Below are 23,290 nucleotides of genomic sequence, written 5' to 3'. Positions count from 1 at the left end.
ACAGGGATTTCAGTACAGTTCTTGCCCTAAATATAGAAATCTGATATGATACTGAGAAAATCGCATTTTCTTTTGCATTCAGTTTTTACCTACAACTAGTAGCTTTTCTCTCCCTTGGCATGACAGTTGACGTGCTTGGGACACATGGCTCTCACCTTCACTGCTCCTGCTGTTCAGCACCGTGGTAAAGTGGTTATGCAGCACCATAGCTGTGCCTGTGTAACAGTGCAGGCTTGTTCCCTAAAAGATTGATCCTACTTAATCTAGTTTGCAGTCTGAAAATTTTGGTTGTATGAACAATGCCTGTATTTTACTTTGTAAGTAATAGCACAATCACCATTTTAATTATTTGCTTTCCATTTTCATGATGAGGTATTATATTTCTAGGGATAGAATTATTGTTTATACTTTTCAAATTGGAACCTGGAATAGAAAGTTGTAGTGAGTGATCACACATTTTTGTCAAGTATTCATCAAAATATTGATATGAAATGTTGAAATAAACCTAGCCAGGTGTGGTGGCACATTCTTGTAATCCCAGCTCCTTGAGAGGCTGATGCAAGAGGATCACAAGTTTTTGATCAGCCTTGGCAACTTAGATCCTTCCTCAAAAATAAAATACAGAGCTGGAGATGTAGCTCAGTAGTAGTGTTCTTGCCTGATGTATGCAAGGCCCTGAGTTCAGTTTCCAGTACCACAAAAAAATAAATAAGCCTGATGACTTATTTGTTATCTGATTCACAATTTTTAGTTATTAAATTACTTAATCATTCTTTATTTAAAGGATTAAAGAAACCTTCTACCCTGATATCCCAAATCCAGAAAATTGTAAAGCATTGCAGTTTCAAAAGAGTGTCTGTGAGGTAATCTTTTATTTTCTTACATTGGTCTTTGAAATACTGACTTTGGTCTTTTGTGAAAAGTTTGTAACCTGCAGATGTAAAACATATGGAGAAAATAGCATGTTTTAACATACGCATTTGTAAAATTATTGGTCTTGGACTGTTTATACTGGGCTCTTTTTTCCACTACTATTAATAGCAGTGGGAAATACTAATGTGGAGAAAACAGTGGCTTTGCTCTGTTTGCACACTACAGAGTCACAGAGGCAATGTTTATAAGCAGATGTGAAAAAATAAATATGCCCTTTTTGTAGGAGAAGCATTGCAGTAGCATTTAGTGCTGTTCTTAATCACCATTTCAAAATTTATTTCTAGGGAAGCAGTGCTCTTAAAACATTGGAAATGAATCCTTGTACCCCAAACAATGTTGAGGTTCTGGAGACCCGATCAACGGTTCCTAAAATAGAAGATACAGAAATCATTTCTCCAGTAGCCGAGCGTCCTGAAGGTCACTCTGAGGTGGAACCTGAAAACCATGTGGTGGTGTCCTACTGTCCTCCCATCATCGAGGAGGAGCTGCCAAACCCTGCAGTGGACGAGGCCGGAGGGACGGCACAAGTCGTTTACATTGACGTTCAGTCCATGTACCAGCCTCAGGCCAAACCAGAGGAGGAACAAGACAGTGACCCCGTGGTGGGAGCAGGCTATAAGCCACAAATGCGCCTCCCCATTAACTCTGCTGCAGAGGCGACAGCTGCCGGAGATGACATGGATAAGACTGCAGGCTACAGGCCTCAGGCCAATGTAAACACGTGGCATTTGGTCTCCCCAGACTCCCCTCGATCCACAGACAGCAACAGTGAAATCGTCTCTTTCGGAAGTCCGTGCTCCATCAATTCCCGACAATTTTTGATTCCCCCTAAAGAGGAAGATTCTCCGAAATCTAATGGAGGAGGGTGGTCCTTTACAAACTTTTTTCAGAACAAACCAAATGATTAACGGTGTCACCTGTCACTTCAGTCTACCATCTCAATAAGCTCTTCTGCTGGCGTTTGCCTCAGCAGCGCTGGGTTTTCTTGGAGGGACCTGTGAAGCTTTGGAGCCAGGCGAACTTCATCACGTGCAAGTCACACTCGGAGTGCTCGTGTGCTTTTGATGTCGTCCAAAAGCCAAAGTATGTGACTCGGAATCCTCAACCCACGACACTCAAGATTCAGAGCTATTGGCGTTTGAGCCAAAGAATTCTCCTTCAAGAAGCATTTATTTCCAGGCGATTGCTGTATGCAGAACAAATCCCACAGCACCTGTTTTCTGTCGTTAATGGTTTTCTTGTATGTATACTGATGGAATTGCAAGGGGATTTGCAGGCAAGGGAGAAAAATGTCAAAGTCACATAATGTTTATTGGCCTGACATTTGCTCCATTCTAAAGGACAACCAAGCACATGTTTTTAAACTTTTAAGATGATTCTCCTCTATCCACATCATTTACAAAAGTTAATATGATTTTTAATGTAGCAACAGCTATTTAGTGTTCTGTTTGATAAAGTGTGCTGATTTCTGTGCCTACTGTATAATGGTTATCAAAGTTATCTCAGGGGTGCAAACTTGGAAAATAAGTGTGACACTGACCAGCCCAAATCAGAATCATATTTTCTTGCTTTGGTGGGTTTTTCAAACCTTTCCATTGTTATTTTATCTGGTTTTTTTTTTTTTTTTTTTTTTAGCTTTTATGCTAGCTTCTGTTATTGCAGTTGGTTGCCCTAATATTTGAAACTTAAATTTCTAGGCCTATAGATCCAAGTGTTTTTTTTTTTTTTAATCCATTTTATTTTGTCATACAGTGTCAGCTTTATATGAGTAAATTCAATGTTATTCATAAGCATATAATTCCAATGATTTACTATGTGAGATGACTACTAAGCAATATCTAGCAGCATTAGCTGGCCATGTAGCTTTGATTGACTTTGGTTCCCCCTAAGCAGAACAGGCCGTTGAACCTAGTCATCAGGCAGTGGTGTTCTTTGACACCTCCCAGTACGATTTTCTCCCACCCGCACCCCCTAAGTCGTATCTCTTGCCCCTTGAAAGCAGTTATCAGTCCAGACTATCAGATCTAGTCCTTAAGTTATTAAGCTTAAAACTAAAGTGAGAATGCTTCTTTCAGGAACAGTTAAGGGCTATTTCATGTGGAAGGTCGTAAAGTCTATTTGAATCAGTTCAGCTACCTACAGCCCGGGTGCAGCCGTCGCTCCGAGATCCTTGCAGAGGCGTGGCTTGAGCTGGGTGTGCTCTGACCATCCCGTGTGTTCCTAGCACAGCAGAGTGCAAAGCGAAAAAGCCCATCAGGTGTTTTCCCTGCCCTCCGGTTGTCTATGTATTTTGTCCTTTGATAGTTGAAGCAAAAGTACTTGAAGATTGAGACATCTGATTTAGTTAAGATAGGCTTGTTGTGTATCATCTGAAGTTCTGTAATGTATACTCAAATAATGGAACAATTATTATTAGTTGTAACTCTTATTGTATCTTCTTTAAAACCATGTTGTGGAGAAAGAACAACAGGGTGACAAGGGACAAAATCTACTTAGGTACTCAGTGTGTGAATCCTTATTTTAACTGCTAGAATTAAACTAAATTCTGAACTTCTCGATATGTGGAATGAAATATAAGTAATTATGCACATGTGTAGTGTATTGAAACTACATAATAGCTCATAGAAATTTTTAGTAATGAAAAATATACCAAACCAGAGCCATCCCTAAAAGAGTTTTCTCTCTTCCTTTGTGTCCTCTTTGGCTCCTTCCTATAGCTCCTGCCTCTCCTGTCCCCTCCAGAGCTTGTTATCACCCTACTCCACTTGCCCTCAACTCGTGCTATGTCCCTGCTAAAGCTCTCCAGTCCTGCGTTCCATCCTTGTAGGACAAGGATGAAGGCTTGTTGGTCTCAACCACACTAACCTGAGAACACAGAAAGGTCAGGAGAGTGGGACCTGTCCTGGAGAGGCGTGCCTTCCATCTGCACCCTTTCTATTCTGTCTCACCTCACGTGTGTGGCAGATGCCAAATACCATTAGGCTCTCGAGTCCAGGACTTCACTGTATAAGTTGACTTGTACATACATGTATGAAAACTGTACAGTCAGTGCTAGGCCCATGCTGTGTGTGAAAGGTAGTCCAATAGTGACCATGCTCTGTCCAGTCAGATTAGTTACTTCTCCCGTGGGGAAGGTTAAGAACTAGTTAGGGGAAGCTACATGTGGTTCTTCCAGTTCTTCTTGACAGGGGAAAAAAGAGCAGGAAGGTTCTCTGTCCTAACAAAAGTTCAGTTATCAGTTAGAAAATTCTAAATATCTAATCTAGAAACACGTTCCATTACCTCTGTGGAACAGAACTACTATAGGACACATTGTCAGCTCTTAAAAGCCAACTTCAAATGAAGCTTTCCTGTGAGTGGTGGAGATTCTGGGGTTCATTATAACTTTTGTTTCTTTCATGAGTGGCCATTTTAAATTACATTTAATGTAAGAATATTCTTGGACACTGAACTAGACCTTTGACGTTGATGGACCATGTGAATGATATGTTGCAGGGATTAGCTTACATGTGCCATCTAAGTCATCAGCTTCTGCACCTGTGAGCCCTGGACCTGGGATGGTGGCCCGTGAGTGTCTGCATAGTTGAGTTGTGTGTTTCTGGGCCGTGTGATAGAGGTGCTTTGTTCCTGCAGCTGGAAACAGAAGCAGCCATTCATTGAAAAGTTAAAGGGGGAAGTCTCAGCCTCATTTTCCACACCAGCATTACTTTCACGGCTCATGGATCTGAAGGATTGCATTTAGAATGTGTAGCACTGTTGCACTCGGAAACTGTGGTAAAAAGTCACATTCTCAAAACTTGATGCAAATTGTATTCTTGTTGGGAATCAGTACTGCAATTTCTTAATCACCTTCACACTGTCCATATTTAAAGTTGCAGTATGTGCATAATTAAGTGGAGTTTAGTGAAGGAAACGAGAGACTGTTTTCTTCCAAAGAGAATTGGAAATCAATCTTAGGGTATTTTGAAATTAAAGTATCCTTTAACTTGTCATTATTCAAAAAGTGTTAACTCGAAGTTTTCTACTGCTCAGGCACATAATCTGAAAAAACTTTTTTGTTTATCCACACTAGGGTAATTTTTGCTGTTTTCCTGTTTTGAACTATGTTAAAATTTGTATGCTGTTTATGACATGCCCTCTTCATTTCAAAGTGTAAAATTGGGCCCCTGAGGTGTAAAACATGGGAAAAATCATTAGCCTCCAAGACTAGGCACATAGCAAGAGTTCAGTGACTCATATTTTGTTGATGAGCCCTCTCCCTGAGTGTTGCAAATTCAACAGGGTTCTGCCGAAGAGTAGTGTATATCAGAATCTAACTGTGTGGATCTAAAACAGTTGGCTCAGAGATTTCAATCTACTGTAAAAGTGTGTGCAGGCTTTGAGGAAAAACTTGGGAAAGACTCATGCATACATGTCACTAGATAGCTTATTCATAATTTTAACTCTTCAAGGTCTGCTTTTATTTGAGGGGTACACAGTTCGGGACATGTTTGTACCAACTCAGCATGTGTCCTGACAGACAGACAACATTGTACCTGAGAGCTTAGACATTAATACATGAACTCATTTTCTTGATAAAATATTTCTTCAGAGCATTTCTTTTAAACTGATATTTTCTGCCAAAATATTCATAGTGTCAGACGTTTGTGATCTTTTGTATCCTAATTTTCTTCTAAATTTTTTTTTTTTACAGAAGAAAGTGACTTGTGGCCAAATTTTCAGGACACTTGTCTTTTAGACGTAGCCTAAATTCATTGGAAATCACTTGGTTCGAATTAGATTTATTTATATCTTCATGGATTACATGCCAGCCCTATTAATAATATTTAAGCCTCCTGTTTTGCCAGGGTGTTTAGATTTTTATTTCTTTTCAGTAAGTTCTTTTGTCTTAACCATTACATGATTGTGTTCCTGCTCATTATTTCTCATACCAGTGTAGGTGATTTAAAACAATGTTCAATTAATTGGCTAACATTGTCAGGGGATTGTATATGGTAGTTTCAAGGGATGTGATTTGGTCTTGAATATATCCACGTGTTTATATTATGGTATCAGATTATGACAGGATTCTCTTACCTGTGAGGAGTACTTGTTTCTCCATGAATTGGGAATGTTAATATTTTGAATTACAAATATCCCAAGTTATGAAAAGAATCTACCTAAGCAAGACAAATTCTCTTCTACATTTTTATTAAAAAATTTAAAAAGTGTTTGAAGAGGGAAACCCTCTGATTGTTTGTATGCATAAGTGCCTAGCTGAAGAACCACCAAAAGAATAAATCCAGAGCACTTATATAAGTAAACCCATAACTGGTGGAACATTAATCAGATACAAAGCAGTAATAACCTATATTACTTTTGAGTTTCTGAAACTGAATACCTTAAAAACCAAAAGATGTGATTGAGAAACCAAATGTCTAATTGATAAGGAAATTATTTTTTATTCCATTTACTTATGTCTCCTAAGATTGTTTTCACAATAGCCCGTCAGAACTTAATACAAAACACTAACAACATACATTTTTTTTAATGATACACTTAAGTCTAAAGTACTTTGTATACTTTATTGAATGGTTCACTTAAATTTGCTGTCTTTCTTTATACATTTAAAGTATACTTCCCTTTAGAATTCTTCCAGTTTAAATGGATATCTTTCAATTTCTGAACTTTTTTTCCCTAAGCATTCCAGTGGTGCATTATAGAAGATCAAAAGATTTCTAGGAGGAAATACAATTTTCATTAAATCACAAACAAGTTTCTTGTTAGGTTTAACATTAGTAGTAGTATTTTTGCAGCTGATCATAGAAAAGAATACTGAATAATTGTTTTCTAAGATTTTTTTCAAATGATCTGCCAGTTTGATCCAGTTTCTTTTCCCCATATTTTTAAATATAAGAAAATGGTTCCTTCTATTTAATTTTTTTCTTCCAACATAATACTTAGGAAAAATGTGAATTACATTGCAAATAGTTGAAGACATGCAAAAAGAAACCGTATTCATTTCATTGTTGCCGAGGTTAGGTATTACAAGGTATCTTGGAATTTGTTTTATCCTATTACTTTCTTCAAAAGGAGCATGACTTTTTCTTAAATACATGTCAATTCAGAATTGCTTGGAAAAGATTGTCCTGGATAGGAAGATAGACATCCTAAATTTGAGATAGTACCACCTTAAATGCTTGTTCAAAGGTAAAAATAAGTCACTTAAAAATACTCAATGTTCCTTGTAAGAATGTTTGTTTTACCTTTTCTTCCTCCGTCAACTGGCCATTGGTCAATGTCCTTATTTCAGTAGAAAATTACTTTACAACACTAGGAAATTTTTACTTTCAAAACTACATTATAGTGAATTACTGTTTACAAAATACGCATACTGTGAACAGATACAAGTTGTTGTCTTTTATAAGGTTTGTAGAATGAGTGTTTTTTTTTTAAAGGTGGTGTTATGTTAAATATTTTTAGTTTTTTATAAATACTAGTAACTGTTTGCTAACTTTTGTTTGGTCAGGTGTGTATAAATGTAGATGAAAGAAGACAGAAACTGCAGATCCAAAACTCTTCCCTTTTTCATTTCTTGAAATGTTACCACTAAGGACATTTTCTTTTTAACAAATGATTAGTTGTGATACGCCCTACCTAAAATCATGTGTAATCATATAAGGAAACATTTAAATGTATGTAAACTATAGGTCTAAGTGGATCTGAACAATTCACTCTGACTTGGAATTCTTGAGTTTAGTATGAAATAAAACAATTCCACTTAAGAGAGATGACAGCTGAAGTATTTCTTACCTTGTGGAAATGTGGATATTGTGTTGCTCATAGAATGGGAAATTCGGACACTTTATATCATCATATAATTTCAGAATTTAGTTTCCATATCTTTTGGAAAACATGGTTATAGTAAGAACATAGACTATAAGGGAACTATTACTAAGACACCATAAATATAAAACTAGTATGCTTGGCTGTTAACTCTAAAGATGTTACTTATGTCTGTTTTTAAAACATGCATGTATTTAACAATTTTATCATAGTATTGTCATGGAAAAAATAAATATATTTTCTTACATCTTATCCTGACAGATTCGGGTATTATTGCTTTGAGTTTTTTGTTTTTTTTCATTATGTTTTGAGCAGTTAGGAAAAGTGGCCTTTGTTTTGTCGTGTTTTTATATTCTGTCCCATAAGAATTACCACACAGTGGTTCTGAAGCAGTCATGTAGAGCTACAGCTGTAATTTTAATATTTGAAACCATTGTTTTGGTATTTGTAAAACCTTCCATCTGCTCCATTAAATCAGTATTCTCTTTTATCAGAGAAGTTATCATAATAATAACAACCAATTAGGGGGAACCCAGCATTAACCATAAGTAATACATACAGGTCCTTCAAAGTATGATTTTTAATTTCTTTTTTCCAAAGATAAGCTAAACAATTGTGGAGATTCAGGGAATAGGTCAAAATTTTACTTCAACTTACTGAGTTTGGAAATATAGTAATTGATTTAGCAAAACCTCAGTAATTTTAAAATATAAAATGGTCTTAAATGGAAGTTCATAAAGGGAGAAATGAAGTCCTTCATTTGCAACCTCATACTTAGCAAGACCAGCAACTAAAATGCGAGTGGGGCCTGAATTTAACCTGCAGAAGTGGCAGACACGTTATAAATTAATTGTGAGACACATGTTAGTATTTAAGTGCAAGAAAAGCTCATACATGTGTTTGGTCCTTCAGGGACTTCTCAGTGTATAACTTGTTTTCCAGATGGTGGATTTTTGAGCCAAAATGTCCATAGCACCATGACCCTAGGAACTTTGAGAAGGTCAAAAAGAGAAGTAGGATGTGATTATTAGGAAAAGAAAAAAAATTACAAATAATTTTTTAATGTGCAGTATTGTGTACACACTAAAATGTGAGCTACAGAATTCATTTTAAAGGGCCTGTTAATTTACTCCATTCCTCTTTCCCTGGAGTGACCAACAGTAAAACTGATTTTTAAATATTTAGTCTCCAAGACCTAGGAAGTTTGAGATAGAAAAGATGTCTTGAACTGTTTGGGATTAAATTGGAGCTGATTTTTATCCCTGGGTGATTCATCTCAGATTATGGAGACATGAAGAGCATTTTGATATTATGCTGTTAAGTGTAAATAATGTTAAAATGAATGCAACCCCTGTGTATGGGCCTCTGATACTCATGTCTCTAAATACTTGAAAGGTATGAAAGAATGTCAAATTCCAGCTCAAATTTAGATCACTTCTCTCCTCCTGCCCCTGCGGGAGTCAGTGTCTTCCTGTCTCCAGAGGTACTGGCTGGCATCCCTCACCCACGTCTTTCTCAGAGTTGAGGCATCGAGACGGGAAACCTTGAGGGAGTAGTGTTAAGAACGGACGCCCCCACCCCTGTCCCAAATCACCCACTTGCCAGTGCAGACAAAACATCCCCTTCAGAAACAACCTAGAGGCTATTTCTCAGTGTCCGAAGTCGCTTTTCTGCTCTCTGCTGCCTCATGCCGTGTCACATTCTTCCTGCTCCTGGAAGTCTCTGCCATGTCCGTGGATGGCTCCTGATTTCACCATCACATGGGCCACCTTGGGAGGGACTCAACCTCTTTCTCTCCCCCGTCCTCATCTCTGGAACATGGTCCTTAGTGCCTACCTTTGCCAGAGAGTTGGAAGGATCACAGACACAGTGCACAATGCTCCCCACTGGACAGACACTTGATTGTGACGCGTGTCATTCTGTGAAACCTCAGAGACACCACAGATCTTGGGATCAGCACCATAAAGGTGTAACTACCTGCAAACCAATGTAGACACATCTTCTATTCCATTTTCAGTTGCAAACCAGTGGCACAGCACACAGCAAAGGGTCGCGAGGTGACCCCTGGCATCTGTTCCTACAGGGCTGAGGGCTGGAGTCAGCGTTCCTCACTCAGATGACCTTCACCATCCCCAGGTCTCAGCTAAGCATTGCTGGCTCAGAGAAACCTTTTCCAGAACCCTCATGGTCTCAGGCCTTAGAGCAGCCCTGCACTTGCCCACAGCACCATGCACCTTTCTGAAGCTTTATTTAGACATCAAAATTGAAGGGCATCTGTCACTAACATTCATATCTGCCATGTGTCAGGTGCTTGATAATGTTTTTAATGTCTTGAAAAAAGACAAGTGGTCTAACATGTTTTCCTGGTTATTAGAAATATGTTATCTTAAGAAATACTCTAAGGAAAGATGGCAAATAGCAGCAGGGATGGGGGAGTCCTCATTAAACTTCTGTCCTTGGAACAGCATAGCCCTGTGGTGACTTAGGGCAGATAGGGGCCATCATGCCTTGATATGTTCAGATATGTGCTGAATGCAATTTTCTTTTCTCCCTTGAAGGAAATTTGCCTTCATCCCTTTCTCTCTTGAACAATAGCCAATGGAGGATAAAATGCAATCAAAAATTGACAACAGGTTGGAGTAGATCCATACCCTGTCCACAGCCACAACCCATTTCCAGTCCATTTCCTCCACACTTTGAAGTGTACTTTCATTCTCTATGGGTCAAGTTCTCTGTATACGTCCAAGTTAATGGGGACAACTTGCGTGACCAAGTGATCCATTTCTGTCCTGACCTCCCTTCCCTCAGTTGCATAACTGTTCCTCCCGGAGTCAATCTTCAGATTGCCCTGTATCTCAAGCATCCACTTTGTGATTAGGAAAGCCCTGATTCTTTCCTTAGGCACAACTGCTGTAGACTCCTTCTCTACCCAGAAGTATCACAGTTATCTCTTCCCTATATAGAAAACTCCCCTCAGCCCAGAGCTTCCCAAGGATTTGGGCCCATGGTGGGCTTCTCCAAACTTATAATCAGACCTTACAAAATCAGGAGAGAGACCTCTGTGCCAGCTTCCAGTGAGGACTCTGACTGGCCTGGCAGGTCACATGTCCATCCTTAGCCAATAGTGGCCAGGCAGAGGTCCTATTCCAAGGTTGTTTTCATCAGAGTTGGAAAGAAAGAAGTGATATTCTGAATGGATAAAATAATAAATACTCCTAAAGAAAAACTAGTAAATAGCTAAAAAGAAAATTATGTAATCTTAGCATTTGCTCTTCTTCGCATTTTACTTTTTACCTTTTTAGACACTTTCCCTATGTGAATATATGTGTGAGATGTATACAAATGCTCATATATAGGTGTATTGTACATACCTATAAAAGAATGACATTTGTATATTCTAATTTGGAACTTGATTCTTTAATATATTTTTGAAATCTTGGCATTATCAATGAATTCTTTCTATGGCACTGTTCTATGAGTATAGAAAATTCCAAGACAACTGAATTTCTGGTTTTTTTTTTCTTTTTTCATATTGTTCAGATTTTTCACCAAACAGTAGATAACTTTGAAAGTTGGGAAAAAGTGACCAGAGTGTGGTCAGAACTAAGGAACAACACTCGAACGTCATTCGGGAACCCCTTGGCATATTGTATGTGAGAACTCTCAAGGCAACCTTTCTGTGCCATAAAATGTGGTCTTTTGCAACTAACTAATGAAGATTTGGATAAAGAGCAGAATTCTGGGTACCTGGTATTTTCTCTAAGATGAGGTGACCAATAGGGGCTGTGAGCAGAGGGTGCCCAGGGGTCCATGTTCAGTGGCCATTGGAAAGGACAGCTGCCTGACTCAGTTTCCGCAGTTCCTTGGGCACCCCACCAGCAATTGTCCTCCTTCCTGGGTTCTTAGTCACTGGCAAAGGTCCTTGGGCTCAAGGTAACCAGGATTTTCAGGAACTATAAATAGGAATTTTAAAATAGTGCTATGCTCCATGAGTATAGAATTCCCCTACCCTATCAGTCTTTGACTCATTATTCAGGGAAGTAGCAGACTGCGGCATATCCTTTAGTTGGGGTACCACGTGACACAAGGTGCATTTTCAGAAAAAAAAAAAAAAAAATGCCAGGGAAGTATTACTTGGAAGTAGGAGAGGCTGGAAGGAGAACTGAGGCAGGCAGGATTCTAAGAAGACCCCCAAGATTCTTTCCAACTGATGTGATGGGCTCTTGTCCCAAACTGTGAGTATAGTGGAGTATCCTCCCATAATTAGGTTACTAACCAGCGGATTCAGAGCTAACCAAAAGGGGGGCTGGCCCTGTCAGGTGAGCTTTCACAAATGGAATCAGATCCTTCCCAAAGCAAGAGTCTCCACCCGGTTTTGAAGGAGTGAGTGGCCAGTGAGCGTGAAGAGGGTGCCCAGCCTCAGGTGAAGCCCCGACACCTGGATTGGAGGAACCAAGTCTTCTCCCTGCTTGATATTCCCACCAGTTTCTTGGCCAGGAGTTGTTTTGTGAATCACAGGTCCTCAGTCAACATGAAATGTATGTGGGTGAGTGCCTGGGGAGGGATATCCTGACGTTCCTAAGGACACACTGAGCCGTTTTCCTCCCAAACAACCCCAAACCCTTCAAGTACATGCCCAGGGCTCCAGCTTCTCAGGCAAGATGCAGTCATTCCTGTTACAGCAAATAAGACCCCAATTCTGGGCAAAGGGCCTTACCTCCCAGGCCCACCTGAGGAGCTGGGATGGATGATCACTTGGGGTGTGCGTCTTCGAGGTCATGTGATCGTGGCCTGGACAAGCAGTGGGCATCACCCATGTTCCGCTCTGACAGGGCCCACACTTTATACCCCTGAGCCCCAAGTTCAGACAGAACATGGAATGTTGGCTGCTGCTGCGGTGGGTGGGGGCTGAGGTCACCAGGCAGGGAACTAGCCCTCCCCGAGGGCTCTCTCCATCTGATAGTTCACTTTTTCTGCCTCCACTTTCCTTTGGCTGGTTTCCTTACAGGGCTTCCCTTGGCTCCCTCCCTGGCCTGGCGTTTCTTAGTTTGGTTATTAAATGAGTTTAAATGACAAATGCCTTGCGCATCTCTGTCCTTCCAGAGACATTCCAGTCCAAGTCCTCTCGCCAAGGCAGAGCTGCAGCCCTTCCGTACCAGGCTGTTGACGGAAGCCATAGTCCCCAGTAGGGACCTGCTTAGAGGTGGATGGCAGGGACATGGGGGAGGCCACACCACGTATCAGGAAATTTCTGTACCTCGGTGCACTATTTGGATCTTACGCAAAGCACAGAGACAAGGCAGATGAACAGGAAAGCAGAGAGTTCCTCCCGAATGCTCAGACATAGTGTTCTTCTCATGTCTTTCGAGGAAAGGGCAAGTGGTCCTGGGAGCCACACACTTTCTAGGACAAAGCTGTCTGAGCGAGGACGGGCAGGGAAACGTGGAGAGGCAGAGGAGGATCCTCCGCCGCCTGCCCTGGCTTTCAGCTCGTGGTTTGGCCAGGCTGGGCTGGGCCCAGGGGAAGCGCACTGCTGTACAGAAATAGTTTGCAACAACTCCCCTGAGCTACAGAGGTTATTTGTGGAGATGAAGGCAAAGGAGAGAAGGGAAGGAATTCAATTCAGGCCCATTTGCCTCTAGAGGGGCCTGAATCCCACTCTGATGGAAAAGATCTGCTATCAGCTTTCAGATTCACTCAACTCAGGAACTTTGGAAGAAGCCTCTCTCATCGAAGGGCAGGCAGACCCTGGAAACTGGCCTGTGCACAGACTCCCTCACCCATGTGAATACACGGCCCAGGACAGCTAGCCTGAGGAAGCCTGATCCCCACCCAAAGCCACTTAATAATCCTGGTGTCCTGGAGCTCGCACCTGACTGAAGGCCAGGGTGAGGAGTAGAAAAGTTCCTTAGTGCAGTATCGTGGTTTTGTCCTCACGGTAGATGAATGGGCAAGTCATCCAGTATTTTTGGACAGCTTCTGTTTTCCTAAGTTAAACCGGCCCTTCCCATCTGCTCTGGCCATCACAGAAGGAGGACTGTTAAAATCAAGTCTGTGAACATTCTTTGAATGTGAGGTTGAGGTGCGATTACTCAGAGGGCCTATCCCAGAAGCCAGTCAGACTGTTGAATTGGATTAGTCATTTTACTGGCCTGAACATGGCCACCTGTGAGTTGAAACTTCCTAAGGAAAGCCTGTTACTTCCACCAAAGTCCACCAGCTACAGTGCCTCCACAGACTTGGTACCTTATGACCTCCTGGTGGCTGAGGCAGGTCCACTTTATTTCCCTGCTTCTTTTAGTGTGTGCTGTGTACACCTGACTCTGATGCACTTGAGGGACCCACACTCCATGCTGAGAAACAACTGGTGGGAACAGGTATGTGGCTTAGTGGTGGAGCACTTGCCAGGAGTGCAGGGCGACCCTGGCTTCAATCACACCATCAAAGGAAAAAGAGAGAAGTAACTGCAGGAGTAGGCCGCAGTGATACACAGCCCTAATTTTGGATACCGATTTTGACTGATGCTGGTGGCTTCGTCTCCTCTGGGTTCCCTCGGAGTGAAAGTCCTGAAGAACTAGCTAAACTTCCACTGCTGTCAGTGGAAGGCTTGGGCTGTCACAGGCAGCCTGGTACCTGACCTCCACCGGCATCTTCTCCAGCAGCTCCTGTGCATTCCTGGGCTGAGCAGAAGCTGGTAGAGGCTGGGGAAAGGAATGGGAAGCAGCTGAGGCTTTGTCCAGGCCTCTGGGCTGAAGCCTTGTCTTTCCATTCAGAACTGGAATTCTTGGTCTAAGCAGGGCCCCTGCAGGCTGCCCCCGGGCAATTCCCTCCCTGGAAGAACAGCCTTCTGGAGTTGGGGGGTTGGAGAGCTGGTCCTCAGAGCCTTGTGAGGGGCTGGGGGCCCCTCTTCCTCCCTCTTCTTTTTCCTTTGGGAACTTGCAGTGCTAAAAACAAGCTTTCTGAGAACCATATTTTCTGGGTTAAAGGTGAAAAATGCCGCGTTTCCTCCAAGTGGAACGCGCTCGGCCTGCCAGCTCTGGGCACATTTCCGAGATCCTTCCTCCCACTCAGGGAGGAGGCAGCTCCCAGGGAGGCGGGGAGGAGAGGCGGTGGGAGGTGGAGGAAAGGAGAGGAGGAAGTCGGAAGGAAAGCGCTTGTTACTGTGAAGCCCAGGCAGTGAGTGAGTGGAAACCAGCAGACCTGTTTGTGTTGGAGCAGGCCTGGAGCTGGGCCTTGCCTGGGTCAGGAAAGGAGAGGCAAATAAGAGGACCAGAGAGCAGGGCAGCTGATCAGAAGTGGCCCAGGGCCAGACAAGCTTCTGGGCAGTGCGGGGACCCAAAGGACCTCACCGAGCTTCCTGAGGGAGATCTCCCAGGGGTCCTGGAGGAGACAGGATTGTGAAAGTCCACTTGCATAGGAAAAGCAAGAACCTTCCCTTCCCTCTCCCTCCCACATGGCCTTGCTCAGAACCTGTGGGAAGTTCTGGGGAATTTCCTCAGATCCTGATTGTGGACAGAAGTTTTTCAGAAACCTACGCCTCATGATATCCTTCCTCTGCAGGATTGGGATCAAATGAAACTCCGAGCTCCCTGGCTGCTCCCCAAGAACCCAGCCAGCCTTCTCCAACTGGTCTCTCACCACAGTGGCCACTCAAAGCCAAAGCAGAGATCCCTTGTCCCTCCTGGTCCCTCTTCAGAATGGCAACACGACTGTCAAGTGTCAGCAACAGGTGGAAGGACAGATGGACAGGGGAGACAGGCAGGGCGGATGGGGTGGGGGAGGGGCAAATGCTGCTCCCATGAACCTGGTCTGGCCAGTTACCGAGCACTTCACAGACCTTGTCCCCAGCTCCAAGGGTCCCTGCAGAAGAGCTGTGCTCGTGGGGCCACCTCATCTCTACCATGCCACCTGTCTTAACATCATGGCTTGTCATGGGGGACGTTCTGTTCATGGCCTGGAATTTTCACCTCTCCTTGAATTCATGCAGTTTTCCAGGAGACTAAGTAGGTCCTCCCACTATGGCAAGGTGTCACTATGTCAGTGTGGAGGTGGAGTCTATTTCCTCATCTCTTGAACCTATAGACTTTGACTAATAGGATGTGGCCGAAGCATCACGTGGTCATGCTGTAGTGACCGTAGAAGGGCTCATACCTTCACCCCAGCCCTCACCATCCTGAGAAGGATGCTCATGCTAGTCTGCTGGTTGCAGAAGGAGAATGAGAACAGACTCTAGGTACCCTGCCACCCCAGCTGAGGCTATCCTAAGATAGCAACCCTCACACATGGGATTATATCCATCTGAGACCAGAAGAAGGGTTCAGTCAACTCGGAGCCGCCAAGCTGCTCACTCAGGGCATGTAAGCAGGAAACACTTATTTGGCATGCCACCGAGATTTTGTGGTTGTTTGGCAGCATTACTGTAGCAAAAGATGACGGATACACTTAGAGAGAGACCTGGGACACCCTCAGCCCGGCGGAGTCCTTCCCAGCTGTCTTGCCTGCCGGAACTGAGGTCTAACTTCAGCCCTAGGTAGGGCATTTATCTTCACCACCACCTCTGACATAAACTCATCCCACAATTTCTGGACCTTGTCCACAGAGAGGATGGACGAGTTTTGTTCCAAACTTGGGATACACTGCCTCTGACCCTGTATTCCTAGCCTGGCCCCCCGCTGTCCTCTTGGGCCCCTCTACTCTGCTGCCCTCCCACCTACAGGATCCCTGTTGTCTCAGTCCTTAACTGTGTCACCCCCTCCCCTCAGCTCCAGCTGCTTCCCACTCGGAGAGGAGGCGGTTCCTAGTCCTCTTCAGTTTCAACACACACCCCAAACCTTCATCCCTGGGTCACTGCCTTTTTCTCTGGACAGCTCTTGCATGGAACAAGAACTCCTCTGAAAGGCAACTCTGGCTTCAACTCAGCTGAATATTTGCTAAAGTTTGTTTTTTTTCTTTTCCTCCAGCTGGAGACAATCCATCGAAAATGTGCTGTAAAAACAACTCCATTGTATATTAGGAAGCACTGACTCCAGGGAAAGAGGGCTGAGGTGATAGTGACTGGGAGGTGGCAGGCACCCTTTCCACCAGGTGCCTTCTCTCCAGATCCTGCTCACAAGGTGACGCACGTGGCAGAGGATAATCATATTGTTACTGTTGTCATCTTTACCCACCGTTCCTTGGGTCGGGTTCCTGGTCCTCAAAGGTTCCCAAAGATGGGAGACAGAAGGGTGAAGCACAAAGCGAACTCTCTCTAGGGTATTTGTTCATCTTTGAGAATTCTTCATGTGCCTAAAACTGTGCTTTTGCACAAAGTTCAAACGTCTTTGCTGAATGAATGCTGCATCAAAAAGAGTGGAACTGATTATAGGCTCCTGCATGAGTTGGATCAGATTTCCCTCCTCTTTGGGGGCACATTCATCTCACCTTTCCCTTAGCAAGCTCTGCATGGGGATCTGCCAGTGAGCCAGCTGCACGTGAAGTTACGTGTGCGCATAGCAAAGGGACACAGCTGACGATGCAGAAGGAAGAAGCTTCATTTCTCTGGTTCTTGTCCAGAATCTCAGACCATCCTGAGGGCACATCCCCCACCCCCTACACAGCTCAGAAGCACAACTGCCTTAGTGGCACTTGTGGATGTGACCTCTGTGAATCAGTACCATCTCCATGAATGAATGAATGAACAAGTTCTAGCCTTCTTCATCCCCTTTATTCAAGTATACTGAAGATATCCCCCTTTCTTAAAACAGAATGACCGTGACCCACCTTGGTAACACATACTCCTTTTAATCTGCTTATTTTGGAAAGTTTCATATTCATCCCCCAGAACCAATAGGTACCAGAAGAGAACGGTCAGCTCCCCTCGTTGCCCGCCCAAGTCACCTGTCCCACTCCACTGGTACCACAAATGCCCCCAAGTCTCCTTGGGGAGAAAATTTTTTAGGGAAGTGTGCAAGAATCAGGATATACTGCCAGTATACCCTAAGGTCTACTGTGTGGACAGTCTGCAGCTATAAAAATAGACACATACAAAAGTACAGCTACAAAATCATGGGACCCATTATCTTAGACTGATATTATAAAAAGTAGGGATTTCACATTAAAGGTACACTTTGGGGGAGGGCCCACATTATGACCATGATTCTATGTTTAATCTTCCCTACCCCTTATTTTCATGGAACAGTCAGAGCACATTGGGCCAGCCACCAGGGAGCAGAAGGGGTTAATCAGAACAATCCACCGGCCAAGGTGGGAAATTCAAAGTTCAAGGTCGCACAGTCATTCTGCTGTGAGTAAGCATCATGAGTCAGGGAAGGAAAAGTATTTTAATACTGCTCTGTGGGCTCGAGCTCTCTCTGTCTCTCTGTCTCCCTCTCTCTCCTTTGTACTATGAATCACAACACATTCATCCAGTTACAGCAGACAGGCTCTGGAATTTGCATTGATGTGTGATCTCTGGCAGACTCCACGCATTCAATGGACAAAGTCCGTTGCTCCCGACACGCAGTGTTTCACTGGGTTTGGCCCACAGAGTGTCAGCAGGGAAGGCCACCCAGGGCCTCCTGTCTTGGTGATCAGTTTCCCATCGGAGCCTACTTTCCCCTTGATGAGAGGAAACACACCTGGTCCCCGGGCCTCTGTGTGCGGCATCAGCCAGGGTCTCAGGGCCCCTGGGACTCTCGGGATAGAGGCTGTGTCCCATGGGCAAGGCCAGCTGGTGTTACTTGGCTCCGCAAGTGTTGATGTTTTTCCCATCCGCAGCATCTTCCACCAGGGAAATGTGGTAATCTGTGGACAGCGTGAAATGAGAGATGCAGCCCACGAGGCCTCTCAGGTACTGCCTGTTAGTATGCAGAGCAATCTCCTTCATTCCACCTGCCAGGAAGCCAGAAGGAGGCAGGAAAAGAGGAGTAAGTCAAAGAGGAAGTGTCAGCTGTGCAACTTGGGGCTTCTCTATGATGCATTTGAGTGTCCACTGACATCCCTTGGCTGACAGGACAGACTGTCCAGTGCATCACATCTATTTTATCATTATCCTTGAAGGAGCAGGCTTACTTGGATCAGTTTCATACACAGCAAAGGGGTACAAATAGATAAACCACAATGTGATTTCTAGCTCAAATGAACACCTTGCTACTCAATTAGTAGCATGTTGTATAATGTCAACAAAATGTTGTGTGTTGTTGGAGGTGATGTCATCTTAAACCAAAAGACAGGCACTGATATTGAATGCTTTCAATGAAGTTCACTTTTGAAAATATTTAAACATCTTTCCATTTTTGTGTCTACATTAGTGGATTATAAACCATTTATAGATATGCTACTCATTCTATTTTGAGGTGGGCCAGAAAGACAGATCTGACTTCCTCAAAGAGAATTCATTGAGCTATATTTAGCAGGTTCCTGTTCTATAAACAAGAAAAGCATGGTTTTCCTGGTGGATCCATCCAAAGCACAAAGCATCTGAGTAAGGCCCTTCCTGTCCCCTCGGTCATGAGTCAGAAGTTCAGAAAATGGAAAAATGGAGTATCAGGGCAGCTTCCTGATTTCCAGGTATTTCACTGACCTATCCCCGGCACAACAAACAGAGAACCTGGAAAAAAAAAAAAAAAACAACATCCCTGGCCTGATATAGACTTGGCCATGAAGGTCACTTACCCACATACAGAGCTCCATTGATGTTGAGTTGTCTCATCATGCCCGGCGATTTTCCTGTTCTGGCTCCATAGTCATCTACAGTAATTTTTCCTGATTGGCCATCTCTGCAAAGAAAAGCAAAACAAAACAGAATGGGAGTTAATTCAATCATTTCAATAAAAAGGTATGGCAGCACCACCTCATGCCAGGTACTATGCTAAATGACGGGGCTGCCTAAACCCAAACCAAAGCGGTGGCTTCTGCAGCACTAGGGGGTGGGTGCTGGCCCAGGCCCTGCTTCTTGACAGCCACTCTCTGGCACTAAGTTGTCTGCCTGCTCCCTACAGACCATGCACGGCTCCCCACTTTGGAAGTGCAGTTTTGGACTCTCATACCTGGAGGCTGTGATGGGCAATGTACACAATGGCTTGCCTTGTCTGCTTTTCCATTTTTTCCCCCCATTTTCCTAAAATACTGCATTTTTTCCACTTACTGTATTTCATCAATTCTAAGAAATTTATTTTCATTCTTCCATTTCCAAAATGAAGATACTGTGTTTTTCTATTACAGCACTATCATCATACATAGTAGTTGGGTTCATTTTGACAAAATCATACATGCATGGCACTTGATTTACTCCGTTTCAGTCCCTGTCCCCACCCCTGCTCTGCTTTCCCTCTCCTTCTTGCTTCCCCTGTTCTCCTCTCTCTACTCTACTGATGTTCCTTTAGCTCATTTATTTATTTTTGATTGGTGCTTTCTACATATGCACATAATGTGATCCGGTTAAATTTATTCTGCATTTTCTCCCTTTTCCTGTCTCTCTTGATCTTCTTCTATTCCACTGATCTTCTCTAAAGTTATTGTCTTCTAATAAGTGACAGGTTTGAAAAAATTGTGATATTGCCTTCTAACATCATACCTAACGGCCTTGTTACATATTGTCTGTTGTCTCCCAGTAGACCCAAGACCATTAGGGCAAGGACATTGGTTTTACTCAGGACTGTATTTCATGTGCCTTGAATGGCTTATAATAGTAGATGAATGAACAAGTGAATTTAAGAAAAATAATTTTTAGTTGTCAATGAACCTTCCTTCCTTCATTTATTTATTTATTTATTTATTTATTCATTTATTTATATGTAGTGCCAAGAATTAAACCCAGTGCCTCACACATGCTAGGCAAGTACTCTACCACTGAGCCACAACCCCAGCCCCTGAACAAGTGAATTTGTGAATCTTTGATATCCTCATCTGAAATAACCAAGCTCATCTTCTAAAGCTCTGTGGAGATCAGATGTCTTGATACGTTTCTTGCTTGACAAATACTGGTAAAGGTGTGTGTTGCGATTGTCAACATCATCATATAATAATCCTTATCCATAAAGTGAAGACCATAGAATTTAGATTGCTATTAACTAAGAGAAAATACAGTGTGTAAAGAATCTGGTCCCTGGAATGTTCAACAAATGAGAGATTTTCTCTATTCTGCTCAGACTAATGCTTGTCAGGCCCGGATTACCCAGAGCAAGACAGTGTACAATCAGAGCCCCCTTAGGGATCTCCTCCCTGCCAGTTCTCCTGTCTCTGGTCCTGTAGCCTGTGACATAGAATTAAGATATCCACCCAACCCTTCTTGCCATGTTCGATAGGCTTGGCCTTGACCCAGTTCCCACTTAGATCTGTTGTACCATCTCTTCTCAGCCTGTCTGCTCACAACTCGTGATACCTGCTTGAATCCTCCCACCCATCCAGTTCCTGGCTCAGCTCTTTTTGTTCCACCCTCACTGCAACCTAAGACCCACTAGGAAAGGCATCAAGACGCTGGCAGGAAGTCCTCCAGCTGCTGAGCCAGCTGCGTGGTGCCATTCTGCCACTCTGACATCTGAAGTTATGTGGAGGAACATCCCCTGCCTCATCCTTCCCAAACATCCACATCCTAGTTGTGGGTAGGCTGCCTTGATCTAGGCTCTGCCCCCAGCAGTTATGTAGCCTTGGGAAGGTCACTTAACATCGGATTCCCCAGATGATGTTAAGGAAGGATCTGGCATCCCCACCACTGTGTATCTTGATATACATAATCAAACCACAACAACTGTGAAAGTTTTAAAATCCTTCCACAACATGTATCCTACCAACCAACTCTACCCAAGGAAACTGAGAGCAAGGATCCCTGATATCCCCAGAGTGGGGATTGTAGGGATCAAGTGCAGCTGGAATTAAGAACTGACACATCTGAAATTCCTTTGGATATCTCTGTGCAAGTCCTTTTGAAGATGGTATAGAAAGGGCTGGGATTGTGGCTAAATAGTACAGCGCTTGCCTTGCACACGTGAGGCACTGGGTTTGATCCTCAGCACCACATAAAATAAATAAATAAAATAAATTTATCATGTTCATCTACAATTTTTTTTAAAAGATGGCAGAGAGAGAGAAAGAGAGAGAGAGGAGAAGAGAGAAATGAACTCAGAAGGCACATGATTTCGGTACTTTGGAGTTAGGTTTGACTTTGTACATTTTGACTTCTAGAACAAATTTGAGATCCAATTCTGTAAGTATTCATTACAGGGAAACATTTTTTTTTTTTATCATGTAAGAATTGGGGCTTCATCAAAATCACGACACCTCTGTCTCAAGTGCTTTCTACCTGGCAGTAGACAAGCACAGATCTGCCTCTGTATCCTCACCCCTCCTTGAGCAAGGTTGTCCACCACAGCCCATCTGTGAGATGAGAAGGAGGCTGACCCTGCCTCACATTGACCTCAACCACTGCCTTCCCCAGAAAGGATCATGGTAAATTCTCAGGAAACTCATGCAGAGTCTCTGTTGAGCTTCTCATCTTCTGGGTCCTCCATCTAACACACAGTACTGACACTACCAGGTTGAACCCACTATTTGGCTCCTGAAGATGTACTGTTAGGAATATGGATGTAAGGAGTAAACTGAAACTATAAAGAAGAGCAAAGAAGTGGTTCGCCCAAAGACAATCAGAGGTAGGGATGACGACTCCGACTGAGAGGAGGGAAATACGTAGATGGGGCTTTGTGAACCACATACGGACAATAAGAGAACAGTGGGAATGACCTGTGTGATGAGATTTGGAGGCTTCTTCCAAGTCCTGCAATCTCATTGCACAGATTTGGAGACCCTCCCCAGTTTAATCATCAGAGTTTTTTTCTCCAGAAGGTCACCATTCAGCACTTGAACATGTTGTTTACCAGAGAGAAAAATCCCTCCTAATCCAATGTTCATTCAATTATTATAATTTAATTCAATTCAACAAATATTTAGTAAGTGACCACTCTTGCCCGGCCTGTCAGCATCAGTGGAGGGCACAGCTGGGACTTGGTGGATGTCAGGTGAGGCTCTCCCAGAGCTAGGTACTCACCTGACAGCCTTGACCCGGTGCCACCGGCCATCGTTGAAGGAGCCATTCACCATGATGGATGCCACACCACTGCCCAGGTTGTAGCTAAGAGTGTTGGAGAAGAACAAGACAGAGAACAGAATAAAACCCCGAAGCACAGACAAATACCCACTCACAAAGGATTCTCAATGCAAAGTGTTCTTTGGAAGGCAGAATGCAGTTTCCTTAGCACAACACAATAATATAAAAGGTGTTAAGTTTCCAAAGTCACCCACAAATGAGTTCAGGGAGCCATGAAATTTTCAAAAATTTTCAATTGTGATAAAATGCATATAACAACACTATCTTAACCAGTTTCTAGTGTACAATTCAGTAATATTGTACAACATTGTACAACCAATCTCCAGAACTCTTTTCATTCTACAAAATCAACACTGCATCCATTAAATGACAACTCCCCATTCTTCCCTCCCTCCAGCTCCTGACAGCTCCCCTCCTACTCTCTGTCTGGATTTGACTATTCTAGATACCTCA

General features: G+C 43.2%; 2 protein-coding genes across 7 annotated transcripts in view; one reads left to right on the top strand and one right to left on the bottom strand.

Annotated features, from left to right (window-relative positions):
- Positions 1-8,011, top strand: part of Lifr (LIF receptor subunit alpha) — a 68,158-nt gene extending 60,147 nt beyond the window's left edge. For all 4 annotated transcript variants that reach the window (XM_047555173.1, XM_047555174.1, XM_047555175.1 and 1 more), the window contains 2 exons: positions 785-863; positions 1,218-8,011. In XM_047555173.1, coding sequence (XP_047411129.1) covers positions 785-863; positions 1,218-1,841 — 703 coding nt within the window. In that variant the 3' untranslated portion in view covers positions 1,842-8,011. The remainder of the gene's footprint in view (positions 1-784; positions 864-1,217) is intronic.
- Positions 8,012-17,463: 9,452 nt separating this feature from the next.
- Egflam (EGF like, fibronectin type III and laminin G domains) overlaps positions 17,464-23,290 on the bottom strand; it is a 172,031-nt gene continuing 166,204 nt past the window's right edge. For all 3 annotated transcript variants that reach the window (XM_047556909.1, XM_047556908.1, XM_047556910.1), the window contains 3 exons: positions 22,778-22,861; positions 19,411-19,514; positions 17,464-18,627 (listed from right to left, as the gene is read on the bottom strand). In XM_047556909.1, coding sequence (XP_047412865.1) covers positions 18,473-18,627; positions 19,411-19,514; positions 22,778-22,861 — 343 coding nt within the window. In that variant the 3' untranslated portion in view covers positions 17,464-18,472. The remainder of the gene's footprint in view (positions 18,628-19,410; positions 19,515-22,777; positions 22,862-23,290) is intronic.

This window comes from Sciurus carolinensis, chromosome 6 (assembly GCF_902686445.1).
Source record: "Sciurus carolinensis chromosome 6, mSciCar1.2, whole genome shotgun sequence".
In the NCBI taxonomy this organism is placed as follows: domain Eukaryota; kingdom Metazoa; phylum Chordata; class Mammalia; order Rodentia; family Sciuridae; genus Sciurus; species Sciurus carolinensis.
The sequence above is the reverse complement of the archived record's forward strand: the minus strand, read 5'-3'. Positions and strand labels throughout refer to the sequence as shown.